The sequence below is a fragment of the Thunnus maccoyii genome, chromosome 14 (genome assembly GCF_910596095.1).
Source record: "Thunnus maccoyii chromosome 14, fThuMac1.1, whole genome shotgun sequence".
Lineage (NCBI taxonomy): Eukaryota > Metazoa > Chordata > Actinopteri > Scombriformes > Scombridae > Thunnus > Thunnus maccoyii.
In genome coordinates, this window is record NC_056546.1 from 24,764,857 (window position 1) to 24,779,187 (window position 14,331).

At 40.1% G+C, this 14,331-nt stretch overlaps 1 protein-coding gene across 1 annotated transcript in view; it reads left to right on the top strand.

Moving 5' to 3' along the window:
* The window catches only part of dntt (deoxynucleotidyltransferase, terminal), an 81,928-nt gene extending 74,279 nt beyond the window's left edge, over nucleotides 1–7,649 (top strand). The window contains exon 11 of the mRNA XM_042434264.1: nucleotides 7,320–7,649. Within this exon, the coding sequence (XP_042290198.1) occupies nucleotides 7,320–7,406 (87 nt within the window). The 3' untranslated portion in view covers nucleotides 7,407–7,649. The remainder of the gene's footprint in view (nucleotides 1–7,319) is intronic.
* Nucleotides 7,650–14,331: the final 6,682 nt, after the last annotated feature.

Consider the following 14,331-nt stretch of genomic DNA (forward strand, 5'->3'; position numbering starts at 1 on the left):
TACAACTCCTTGAGATCCAAGTTCCTGTGTCCTCCTTGCAACAGTGGGTTAGCCGAACCTGGCCAGTTCACTTAAGATGGACCGGCTAATGTCATATTGTCTCAGCTGCTCCTAAACAAAGAGTGGAGAAATGTACGAATGGCTGCAGATTCCCCCCCGCAAGGACCTCTTGGTAAAATAACACACACTTCAGGGCCCCAACACCAAAATTACCCTGCACTGCTTGATTATTACTGACACACACCATATCGTACCTTTGGCTGCCAACGTTGCCATTGCTTCCAATGGTGAACTGCCCTACTCAACAGATGATTCTGTTGATGCTGATTCTCCAATGGTGTGACGGATCAAATGACTTAGAAGGTTCTGGCTCATATCAGTAAGAAAACGTGTCATAACAATTCCGTAACAAAGCTCATATTTTGCCAGTATGCCGTTTTAATTGAGCAGAATGGGATTGCTGAGGCAGCAGCATCCGATCACACTGTCTGGAGCAGGAAGCAAATTGGTCATGCAAAACCATCCCCTCTTCAACAAACCAATTAATTATTTATGGGCTTCAGTGGAGCAGACAAAGTTAATTTATTGTTATCATTAAAAGAGTGTTCTGTTTGGGTCCATATGAGGAAGAGTCAAGCTACAATTACAGGCTCCACAGATCAGAGAGAACTTTATACGACTGGGGCAGCAGTTCTCACACTTCACAAATTCACAAGATGCCTCTAAACTTCAGTGATCAACTTTAGGAGGATGATGGGCTAATAAATGCAAATGAAAAGGATGGCAACAAATAAACATATTGCAAGATCAACAGTGCGATGTAGCGTTGACATATTGAGCAAAGAGCAATTCTTATGTGTAATTATAATAATTTAGTAAATTATATTATTATATGATGATATTATGATAATTTTTATATTTTAGGGGCATTTTTGCCTTCATTTTATAATATAAAATGGAGATGAAGTCCCACCTTTACACAAAAAACTAGTAGTTTTTTAATAGCTCTCATGACCTTTAATTAAAGCTGAAGTAATGGTTTTAAATGAACATATTGCTATTATATCTGTCTGTATTGTGGAATATGTTGAACAATTTACATAATGGGCTAATCAGACCCTCCCAAAAAGTGAGGCATAAATCAGTCACACTGACTGAAGTTGAAGACATGAAGAAATTATTAAACTAATGGAGCCCAAATTTACCACCCAGACAATCTTCCCAGGTCAGAATCTATTATTGAAAACATTGTCAATCATTTCAACTTGTGCGGTATGACTTTATACCATGTGACTTAATACCATGTACATATACTCTATCACTGTTGTGTATGTGGAGCTGACTGATACATATGCAGATACTAGAGAACATTTAAAGCTGATATTAAAGAGCCTACACACCCATGGTACAACCACACAAGTGTTTTCACTTAATGTGCTGGTTAGACAGGAGGACATGCTTGACTGACAATTCTCTTTTGTTTCAAATTTATTTTGCACCTGTTAGGGCATGGTTAGTTATACCTGGGGTTCCATCATGGCCCCGCCCAACCTCAATCTAAAAAGAGGTCTAATCAGCCAGAATAATAGAAAACACTGCAATTAATATGAATGTATATTTTTATCACAGTTAAAAGATTTGTGAACTTTAAAAGTGGTAACAAAAAAAACAATTTCTTTGCATTCATGGGATACAAGATGCATTTGTGCCTCTAATCTAACAGGCATCATATAACATGCTGATGAAATATGTCATAAATTGTCATTGCTTCATCTCTGTTCATTCATTCAATGACAATGATGTGCAAATGGAAATATACACAAATTTAGAAGTGACAAAGTTCTACTTTGGCAACATTATAAAGACACTGGAAAAATACATTTTTTATGACACTATAGCAGATTCTTTCCTGTATCTGTTCATTACCTAGGGGCAGCCTAATCAACTGAATAACTTTGATTTGCAAATGTTTACTCCTCCACAAGAGCAAAGAGCCATAAAACCAGGGATGTCGAGTGAGCATCCCATTGTTTCTGATTAGGAATTCATTATTTGCTACCCGTCTGCCTCTCTGCCCAGTGTATGGGCTGATTAGCAAGCTGGGGAAGGATAGGTAATGACGATAACACTAAACTCAATAGCTGTTTTATAGGCAGCGGTGCTTTATGATGCTTGCACTAATTGCTGGTGTGATTAGTGAGGTGTCTGTGCCCTCTCTGGTTGCTTGGGCTGTCCTGTGAACTGAGCTCTTGCAGACAGGAGCACAAGGGGAAGTGTGGGTGTGTGGCGGATCGTTGCAGGAGGAAGACACAGGGGCATAATCGACTTCCCACTTTTTCTGCCCCTGTCAGCCCTTTCCTGTGTGCTGCAATAAAGACAAATTAACTTACAGGCAATCAAAGGATTTTTTTTCTCCATCTCCTGGCAATAAAGTAATCTATTTCTAACTGTCAGTGAGAAGAAGAAAGTCCAAATAAAAAAAGGAGACAGAACATAAGCTGATTTGATAAGCTGAAATTTGTGTGGGGAAAAAAAGAAGAAAAAAACACATTTCTCTCTGCCTGAGAGAAAGTGCCTTACCTCATGGAACTGTACCACAGGCTCTTAACATACAAGTGGAAAATACTTTACTCTGAATATGTTCCTCTCAACAGTGAAAATACAACTTGTTGAAAGTGATGTTTTTCAAAGCTTTGTGTGCGTCTGCCATTCAGTCTGACCTCAACACTCAAGTTCTTGAGACACGACTGTTGCTGCCGTGGCCAAGCAGACAGTCGATACAGAAAGTGAGATGACGGCACTTTCAATGAGGTTTCTGTTCAGATACATTTTCTTACCAGGGAGTTTGTATAAGTGAATTTGCATGAGTTGCTGGTTGAGTTTGCATGCTTCTCTTTGTGACCTTCAGCTTGGTTCTCTTTTATCCTACTGTGTATCTAAAGATATCTATCTATCTATCTATCTATCTATCTATCTATCTATCTATCTATCTATCTATCTATCTATCTATCTATCTATCTATCTATCTATCTATCTATCTATCTATCTATCTATCTATCTATCTATCTATCTATCTATCTATCTATCTATCTATCTATCTATCTATCTATCTATCTAATTTTATGCCTGCATTAATGGATTTCTGGACACAGGGAGGCAGTGCAACAGACTGGAAAACATTAACATGGACACAGAGCAATATTAGCATTAATTTGGAGTTGTATGTCTGGCCACCTGGTGAATTTAAAACCAATATTCACTCTCCTTTTTCCTGTTTTCCATCAACTCCTGTGGGAAATAATTGGCTCTTTAGCTGCTAAATGTTCCACTCTGTTCACCAGTTAGTAGATAACCTAGTCTGTCTGTCGTGTGGTGCTGGCCAGTTACTGTACAGTTGCTTTATCAGACCTTTTTCACTCAAAATGTTGTTGATGAGAGCTAATGAGACTGAACTGAACCAGTAAAGTTGCAGGCAGTAAAACAAAAACAATGAGCTGAAAGACACTAAAACACTTAGTAGAGGTGAAGGGAACTGCAGAGCAGGGTTATGAACCCACTTTCACATTAAAAATTATTATTTGATCCATTGCTAATGTAAAAACAGTTTGGCACAGTTAACTGTGCTAAACTTGAATAGTCTGTATATGTGGTCAGTTTTTAATTTGCCAAGTACTTCTGCTTTAGTAGCTGTGGCTGTAGGACTATGTCACGGGTCTCAAGTTTGCCAGTTGTGAGGGATTTTACAGTGCTGCAAAGTGAGAGTAGCTATTTTGGGCACCTTTGGTTCCAGAAGTAAAATATTCATTCATTTTCCTCTATAGACAATGTTATGTAACTGGCGGTTGGAGCACTTCCAAGGCTTAGATTGGCATGAAACTCTTGTAGTTGAATCCTAAATGATGAGCAACTGTGTTTACAAAATTATACTGCTAATAGTTTGTGGAAACTAAACCAGAAAAGGATTTTCTTTAGTCTTTAATGGGCATTTTAACAACCAATAGTCATTCCCATGCTGGGAAATATGCTAATATTCTTTCCATGTTAACTTGTAAAATTTATTAGATGGGGAATTGAGTGGATGCTCAGCAGGACATTAATTCAAAATTTAAACTGGTTGCCAGTTGAAATCTTGGGAATTGAAATGATTTCTGAGAATGTTACTGTAATCAAGTTATATGTATTTCAAATTTTAAATTATTTAAATCATTTATATATAAATGATAAAAGATTAGCTGATGTCACTAAATTTCAGGATGATGTTTACAGCGTACACATCTTTCAGATGCCAGGCCAAAGCACTTTACAGTGTTGTTTTAATAACTTAAACAATTTACAGTGGTGAAAATGTTATGTTCATTTGGGTTGAAACTGAGCTTCCTCCATGTTGTTGTCCTTCAAATCTTTTCTTGCAGGGTAGGGTTTAACAGCTATCCAGGTTTCTCCTCTGTCTCTTTGTCTCTCTCTCTCTCTTTGATGTGTCAGTTGAGTCAGGCCGGGGTTGGGCAGGCAGCCATGTCCATCAGCTCCATCCATCAAGCATACAGAGAGAGGATGACGGGCAGCAGAGAAGGGGCAGATGTTTTGCAGGAACTGATATGTGTTCATGTCCACGAGGGATGTCATTATGTGGTGGACAGAGAAACATGTAGCTGATTAGCGGCTTATTAAGTCAAGGACACTGGCTCACAGTAACACACACTACTTCCATTCTGGCTCTTGGTGCTGATGGCTTGCCAGTCACTGAGAACCTGAGTGTCTCTGACAGATAACCTCTCTTTCCAATTAACCGCTGCTCTGTTCTTATACTCTAAGCTCCTTTTGATATACCAAAAAGCAGTGGAATAAATGCTGCTTTTGCCATTTCAAGTATAGTTTCCCTGTGTATGCCTCAGGGGGAGAACTCAGAGGTACATAAGGTTTGTGGATTTATCTCTCAGAGAGCGCACACTGTGTTGTGCTAAGTAAATAAAGCAGCATCTCCCTGAGGGCATTTGAGGATTGTAGGAATTGAGAAAAGTGGACAGTGCAGCGGAGAGAGGGCTTTAGTCCTGATCCAGGACAATGGCTAAATTGGTAATGTTGAGAATCTCATCTGTGCTCTGTGTTTTCTCCCATAGTTGGATCTCCTGAGTTGCCCTCTTGTTTCCTCTGAACAATAAGCCCTGCCATGTGTTGTTAGAAATGTGGATTTACTACAAATCACATCAGCTTTGTCCAGCGCTCTCCTTTCTCTCTTGTTTTCTTTCTTTCATTCCTATTCCCTGCCTCCACATTTTATCACCTGTGTGTTTAATACAGTATGGCTTGCTGCACCATAAATTTTAGCAATATGTGTCTGCATTTCATGCGTTTTGAGTGGTTAGACCAATAAATGGGCTCACAGTTATGAGCACAATGAAAAATACAGGCAGTGGTGGACCACTCAATGGGCCTCAAGATGATTTCACTCAAATATAATACTGTTTCACCAAAAATACACTCTTTGTGAAAGAGCTAATATTTCTCTGGATGGCACTGATTAAATGTTTTTCTGTGCAAGAGAAATTAAGAGCTAAAAAGAGCTAGTCTCAGCTATTCATCTAATTTAAGAGTCCACCGATTATCAGAGGTGAACCTTAAAGCATAATTCTGGTTTATTACAACTGCAGTCTTATTTTTGTAGTTTTGGCGATCGTTTCTCTTATCACCTAGTTAACTCTTAACCCCGAGTCCGACAGAGTAAGGAACATGTGCAGTCAGACAATCATACAGCTTTTACCGTTTGAACCCAATTAGTGCAATTTGTTTCAAAACTCGCACACCTTCTCAGAGTCATAACCCAGTCAAATCAAATCACACAGACATTAAACATACACGCCCGGAATCAGTGAATGGTCTTTCCAGAAATAGCGATATCTCCGATGTCAATCGTGGATAAACTTCCAAAATCCGCTTAGTAACGAGAGAAAAATACACTTTCAGATCTTGCCTAATCATCCTGTTCAGACTTTTTCTTCAGTAGTTGTCTGTACGTCCATAATTACAATTCAAATAAGCAAGCAGCTAATGTAGCAGGACTTGTCATGGTGCACATTTGCCAAAATGAAAAGAAAAAAAAGACTAAAAAATGGGGCTAGGCAAACTGTACCTACTGTCTCCATGGCAACATTGTACTTCTTGTGTGCACCATCCAAAACATGGTGGGAACCCTGATGCAAAAAATATCAAAATATATCTTCCACAATTAAATTGCATAGAAACATGTTTGAGAACCTGAATAGTACACATGCCAATTGATGGATTTTTCGGAGTAGCTTAACTTATCCAAATGTAATAAAGAGGAAACAAAGGGGACGTCCTGGTTCAGCTGCACATCCATAGTCATGTGCATACTGCGTTCCTGTGCAATGAGGGATTAATACAGACATTTTGAACACACTCAAACTGACATTTACCTCCAAATAAAGTGGCTATACTGTAAGATAACTGATTGAAATGATGGCCAAAACTACAAGTAAGACCCAAGTTGTATTAACAGGAATTATGCTTGAACTTTAAACCAAATCAAACCTGAACGAGTAGATTTAAAGAGGAGGAACGATATGAACAGAGCTGCGTGCTGTGTGCACCCAAACCTCCCTGCCGCATGGCTAACCTGTCATTTGCATTATGAATAACAAGCCAGTATGGTGGGAGACGTGCTTTGTGGTGTTTTTCCCCTCTCCTGGCTGCCGACTAGTTGTTCTCAGTTATCTCTGCCTTCGGCTGGCAGTGGGAGCCGACGTGCTCTTGGTTTTTTTGCCATCTCTTTGCAACGTGTCAGGTCCAGTTTAGCACTTGAAGGCAGGATGTGTCAGAATCACAGCCCTCTCTCTCTCCGGGCTGTCTTGCTCCCAAGGTGAGTCAGGCCTCGTCACCACTCCTATAGAGACATAACCCATCACATGGCGTTGGTAGACGGCCAGCAGTTAATAGCCCTGTCGTGATTTGTCAGGGAAAATACTCATCTGCTGAAGAGTGCAATCACTTAGAGCAAGGTTAGAGTGTTTATGGGCGGAAGGGAGGTGGACGGTCAAATGTAAATCTGCACAGTCACGGCATGTTTGAGCCTTGGCACAAACTGGTTGAATAAAATCCCAAATTGATATTGACAGCTTGCAGAGGAGATAGGAATCCAAATACAAGCTCAGCTACGCCTGTGAGTGCAAGGCTTGAGGTTTTCTGAAAATAGTGAAGCTTAAAGTTGAGCTTTTGTAATATCTTCACCGGTGTCACAGAGACAAATTCCTGCACATTTCTGCACAAGTCACTGACATTCTATTTGTTTGTCCTCTCTCTAGAAAGAGTTCCTGGCAGCTACGACTGAAAAGGACATCTTTGCCCATCTGGGTCTCGAGTACATTGAGCCTTGGCAGAGAAATGCGTAGGCCTCTGCTCCTCCCCGGCTGGATGATATCCTGCGCGTACATCAGTGTTTATCCCATCTGCTTTCCGTTCCATGACTCTCCTGCGATTCACTTTCAAACAGCTTTTGATTTCCATGCAGTTCTGTGTTGTTGTTGCCATTATTGTTGTTGGTGTTGTTGTCTGGATTACATGCTGGTGTATGATTTATAATTCTGCTTATTCACTATTGTCTGTTAGCGAGTAAACACTCTCCATACCATTCATTGCTCGCTTGTGTCTAAGTGTTGTAATCACAAGCAGGACACAAAGACAAATCAGTCAGAGTATGAATCGCCTGGGGTGCCTGCGAGGTGCGGGAGACAGGGAGCCTGAAAGAGACACAGAGGGGAGCGAAAGAGAGAACGGGTGACCACAGAGAGAAAAGGGGGAGGGCGAGGGAAAGACAGGAAACGATGAGAAAAGCAAGGGGGAAGGGAGCCTTGTCGAGCAAAATGGTGTAATCACCCTCCTTCTGGCAGGAAAGTGCTCGGCGTGAAGCTGAGCCAGGTCTCCGGGGAATTGAGAGGCGGGTAATGAGCTTCAGATAGAGGAGCGTTCTGCATCGCTATTTAGCCTCCATTCAAGCCGACGTCCACTGGAGATCATTTAGCTGGCATTCCGCTATGCAAAGAACCATAGTCTCTGCTCTTGTTCCACAATGAATCCCCTTCCCCAGATGCTCGGCTGAAATTAGAGGCAATCAGCTGCACCGGGAAATCATGAAGAATTCAGACGGAAGGTAAATGAGTCCACTAACCACATGGATGGATCTTGGCTCCAGTGTGCGCCATCGAGACTTGCATAAAAAAGCCATTATCTCATTGGTTTGACTTTGGCTTATGTTTTATGTATGATGGTTGTTTATCAAGATCTGCGTCCTTATTTTTCAAATGCACGTTGGCTCTATAGGACAACGATCCACAAATTCAGAAACTTTATTGATCCCAGTGGGTGATTTTGGTAAGTCGGTGCAACTCCTTCAACGATGACACGACCTGCCCTGCTGTCCACAACCCCAACCCACTTTCCCATGTTGCTCAGCCCCAATGCGTCCCATGGCGCCTCAACGAGAGCAGAGACAGATGAGGGCAAGGCATTCTAGTGAATCACCCTATTTAAAGATCTTTAAGTAGAACAGTCCGGCACTTTGAGGACTCGACCTGCACCCCCCCCTCCTCTCGCCCCTTTCTTCTCCCTCCCTCTAGATCTCTGTCTTTCTTTTTCTCCCGCTGTGTTGCTCTCTCAACCTCGCTGACACAAAACAAATTCTAAAGGTTCTGACTTGCAGTGTTAACCAGATGGAGCAAGCTCCGACACCCTGGTCTCCTGGGTTATTTAATGTTTTCACTTCAAAATGGGGATGAAATTTTACCAAAAAAAAAAAAAATAGGAGCTCTCTCTAGAGTGGAAGAAAAAATGAGCAGACCTCAATAAATTTACATTTGTCCTGCTCTCTTTTTGTCCTGCTCTCTTTTTCCTAATTGTTTTTTGAAGTACGAATGGGATCTCTTTCCACACTCACATTAAATATTCACCAGTGTAAAGGGATTAAAAGGCTGTAGCACTCCATTTAAGATGTCACACATTGTTGTTTTGGTCTTAGAGAGTTTTAAAGTGTTTGTACAGCTGAAAACCAAAGAATTAAGTGTGGTATGTAATAATATCTGCTACTTAATGTCATTCCCTGTGGAGCAATGCATTGTTGTATGGATTATTAAGTGAGATCTTTTTTTTTTCTCTGTTACTGTATCTGGCCATAGGAACTTTACCTTGTTAGGCAGCTTCAAGTTATGCACTTGTGCCTGAATCATCAGTGATTCAGACCAATCAGCATCCTATAAGGATTCTCACATGTTCTCGTGAATCCAGCTGCCTCACAAGGTAAGATGGTGATAGACGGTGATAGACAGATGGTTCATCCAATCACCTGCCAAGTATTTCTTTTTGAAAGTGCCCGCCCATTTCCAAACAGTTTCCAAGGACGACATCTCAGATGGTTTGGTGTAACAAACCATCTGGCGCGTCAGGTTAATAAGAGCTGTAAATGCCTAACAAAAGAACTGATTATGCTGGAGTATTTTAACACTTTACCTCTCTGAAATCAGGTAATTATTCATTGTGATAAAGGAAATTAATTTGGAAAGCACATGCATGGAAGTCTTGTTATCACAGGCTTTTACTTTCTGTGTTTGGGATGAATCAACAAACCACAGGTGTCAATAGTGTATATACGGTAGGGGCATGTTCCTACAAATGACAAAGTGTTGCTGATTTGTCTTTACCAATATTAATCTTGTCCTTTTAACTAGTCATAGTGTTAAGTCTATCCAGACTTGCCAGCTTTGTATGTATTCTGCTACTATTACTACTATTACTACTACTTAAGTGAAACAGTGAGATATGGAGGATGCTTGACCTGATGATCTGGCAACCCTCTGGCTGAACTTTGCTATTGGCTAATAGTGTAACACAGACAGCAGAATCTGTGAAATGAATGAACTAGTAAATTTGAAGCAGTTGGTATTTCAATAAATATTTTAATCAAAAAATGTAGGACATCTGGCTTATTTAAAGTACCAAAGTGTCAGTAACAACTCAGCTGATAAGAATGTTCTGTAATCAATCCAAACATTATCCTGTGTGCATGTGTCATATTAATGTGTATTAAACACCATTGCTCTCCTTTTGTCTTCATGAGCAGATCACGAGTTATTATTCTATGGGTTATCCTATCTCGGACATAATTTATAAGCTGTATTAGCCACAGCCATGATATCGGGTATCATTTTATCAGCAAAGTCCAGGCAGCAGCAGCAAGTTTCGGGATGGTTTAAAGATAGGTTGATGCATAACTGCAGGGAACTCTAGTTGTGTTACTCAGACTTTAGTGAGGTTTGAAAATAGTTCATAACAGACAGTTGGTTCAAATAGAGCAGCACATTCCTTCTGCTTATCTGGCATTCATTTTCCAATTTTTTTTTTTTTTTTTTTTGAAAATCTATCATGAATCTATGAATTTTTGTCTCAGATTTATGTTAATACAGTTAAAGGATATATTGTGTTTGACATGTTTTTAAGTTTTTGGACAACTATGGAGGTCTATGACACAATGAGATAAGATATAAGATACTATATCAGGCTTTGGATACACACGCAACACTTTATCAATATAGAAAATCACCAGCCAAATCCTTTAAATATCTTTTTAAAATCACAGTAAATGTGACATGATACAAATCATTTCAGGCAAGTTATTTAACCAAATATATACTGAATAAAGTAAATGTTTTGTATGTGTTTGAAAGAGACAGAGAGAGATAAAAGTACAAACTGAATCTCCCAACCAAAGTTAAAAACTAACCTAACCTCTTGCAACAAACCACCCACACTGCCTCTCCATTTTATTCTCTCCTAGTAAAACACCCATTGACTTTTATTATAATATGTTTAAAACTCAAACAAAAAAAGTTACAAGGCAGTGCTTAGCAGTGCTGGTTGTCAGTCTGCACAGACTAAGCATTTGGGAGAGAAATGACTTGACAAATTCTATTAACTCATTACAGTCCAAATCTCATTTGTGCCCAGAGAAATAGTTTTTTGCAGAGGTCCAACTCTAAAACCTCAGATCTAACTCGTGTTGATTCATCACTTTCAGCCAATCGCGTGTAGCTATGCAAATCATTGCCTTTGGCTTTCTCTCAGTCTGGCACACACTCCCCCTTTTTTTTTTGCATGCTTAATGTCTGAGGTCTGACTGAGATGACAGATGTGTGAATATATGAAAAATTGCTCGCAGGAATTTGCATAAAAGTGCTTGATTTGCTGACAAAAAAATGTATTTTGCCATCCAATCAGTTTTCATTCCTACCTATGCAATCATTTCCAATCCCCAGCTTTCTCTCTGTGACACTCCAGCGCCAAAAGCCTTCAATCATCGCAGTCTGACACCCATTCTTTTAACTTAGTCAAATCTATCATGGCATAGGAGCTTTATATTGACACCCTGATGGTATAGGAAGGCTAGGTCTTACTCAGTCTGTGTCTCGCAACATCATCTTCTCAATCCTGACCTTTTAACAAGCATGTGCACTTTGATGCATCACAATGTAAAATGACACGAGGTCATTCTGCAGCTCTGTCAATTTGTCACCGCAGATATTATTAGGTTGATTGAGAGAGTGGATGATATGGCGACAGTTTGCATTGATAGGAAGTGGTCAGAGATTAATGGGGGCTCTTTGAGGAGGACACATGTACCCAGGGGAACATGCATCAGCCATAAAGCCTCTCCAGAGACGGTCTGACGATATGAAGTGTCACTTTCCTCTCAAAATTGCGTGACGAAAGGTCAAATGAACAATGAGTAAGTGTGTAATGTGAATAATTGTGCCGACATGTTAGCAAAAGGTTAGCGGGCTTGCAAGAATGTGAACGAAACACCAAAACCACAAAAATCTGTGCTGCAGACCATTAATGCAGCGACGAACATCACAGTTTTCATCACAGTTTGAGCCACTGGCATATCTATCCTTTCATGTCAGACATCCGCCGACTGAAAAGGAGAGAGGACCAAAATAGATCGGGGACGAAACACTGATAATGTCTGAGCTGAGCTCCTTGAGCAAACTTTCTCTTGTATTGTATCAGAAGACAGTGATTTATTGGCTGTGCTGTCGGGGCTTGAATGCATGTGTTGGGGCTAGTCAAAGCCAATGGGGAAAGGTGACAGAATAAGGACACTGTGTATCCTTGCCTCTCAAGGCCTGTCACAATGTCAACTCAGCCGGAGAGAAGTGAAAGCGATGCATGGCTGTGGCCGGTTCCGAAACAAAAGAGCGGAGAGTGAGGATAGGAAGGCTGAGCTCTGAGACATCCGCATCAAACTGAAATAAAGACGTGCATTTAACAAAAAATCCTCCTGCACCAATCGTCCTTTGTTCAAAACCCATTTAGTCTAATTTAAAAGAGCTGAGAACTTTCTCATCAAAGCAGATACATTATATAAACTATTATTTTGAATAAATACAAAATAACATAAAAAATGGATTGAAGTTGAACTTTATTTCTACCGAGAGCGTCTTCGGATTTGATTGAAAAAGAAAGGAATTAAATTGAAGATTTGTGGGATCAGGAGAAATGTTTAATATGGATCTCGGAGATAATTCGCTCGCAAAGACAAACTCCCACCGGTGTCACTGTGACTTTCAGGCTTATTCAGTCTGAAAAGTTGCGGCGTGACGTGCAGAACCTGCATGAGCAAGAGGAAATCACGCACAAACTTTAATTTGGGGTGACCCGCTCCTAACATGATAAATGACCTGCATCCTTGATTTCGGAGAGGGCGGACGGTTTCAGTGAGTGTGTGTCCTCCTCCACAGGTGGCAGAGGAACACGAGAAAGAGACGAGGAGGAAGAGGAGGAGATGAGCCATCTGCTGCAACATGTCACCACACTCCACTCCTCCCTCCCCGACTTCTGCTTTTGTGGCAAACAGGCAGGAGGAGAGAATCTGATCCTTTTGTCTTTGTATGAGTGTGTGTATGCAGCTTTTTTTTTACAGTATGACGTGATTCTAAGTCTGGTATGTAGTTTATGTATGTGATGTGATGGGTTATGAGATGGGTTATTATGGATGGAGGTGTTTGTGCATGCAAATGTATGTGTCTGTAAGTCTGTCTGTGTGTCAGTTTGTCTCTTTATTCTGTACGTATACTCTTTATTTTTGTCTGTGCTGACACTTTATAGAACTTTACATTTATGTAACTTTGGAAAGCACCCAATTACTGAGTGATTCAATTAATATTTCCTGGTATACTTCCCAAAACAGAATCACTATAAAACTACTCTCCTAAGCTTCCTCCTGACATTTCAGCTATGTCGCCTTAACTCCCTGTCCATTTACTTTTACCCAACTACTGCTCTCTCTCTCTCTCTCTCTCTCACTCTCTCTCTCTCTCTCTCTCTCTCTTTCTCTACTGCATGCTCTCTCCATGCACAAGCAAAGAAGCAATCCGAAGGCTTATTTTTTTAATGCAGTAAGTTTTAATAACGTTAATAAATGAACGTCTTGTTAGTTGTCTCTCTTCATTGATGCATGCATCTTTACAAAATATTCACTAAAAGAGTGGAGAAAAGTCAAGAAAAATGCTAATATGAGCAGAATATCTATAAATCATAGCGATAGAATTAAACTATTTTAGGGTTCCTTGATAATTGTATTTCAGTCCAGAGCAGGAATAGATATTGGGATTGATCTGAGAGTAGGGAAGACCCTTTTAGGCTGCAGTTAGTGTGGACAATACAGCTTGTCTGTGGACTACTTGCAACCTGCTTGTTTACTCTGTCACCTGGTCTTCTATTGCCTGAAATCTATCCATATGGCCCATTTATGGAGAAACTAATATTTCTTTAAAGAGGAATTTCCACTGATTTTACAAGTTTTCTTATTGTGAGGAGCACTATTCAGCCTGTGAAAACAGTGATATAATTTCTTCTGTGGCTCTGGAGGAGCTTTGTCATGAAGAAAAAGCCTGTGTTACAAACTGGGAATGTGGAAAATAAGAGACAACAGTGTCTACCTGGTAGGGAGGGTCTAAAAAAGATAATATTAGTTGCATTATAGTAAATGTAGGATCCATGGTTTTGGAGCTTGACCCACACTAGGAAGCAAAATTATATCTTCACCTCTACTGCATCACTTTTGATTATTCTTTTTCAAAACTGTCTCTTACTAGTCCACCAACTTCATGAAAGTACAGTACTCAATAGCTGGAGTAACCCTGTAAACAAAACATTCACTCAGATGTTTTTTTGCTTATCGATTGCAAACAGAAGCAAGGATGATAAATATTTCTAATTTAGTTTTTAGGGGCTGAAAGAATGTAAAGGTGATATGACAATGTTACA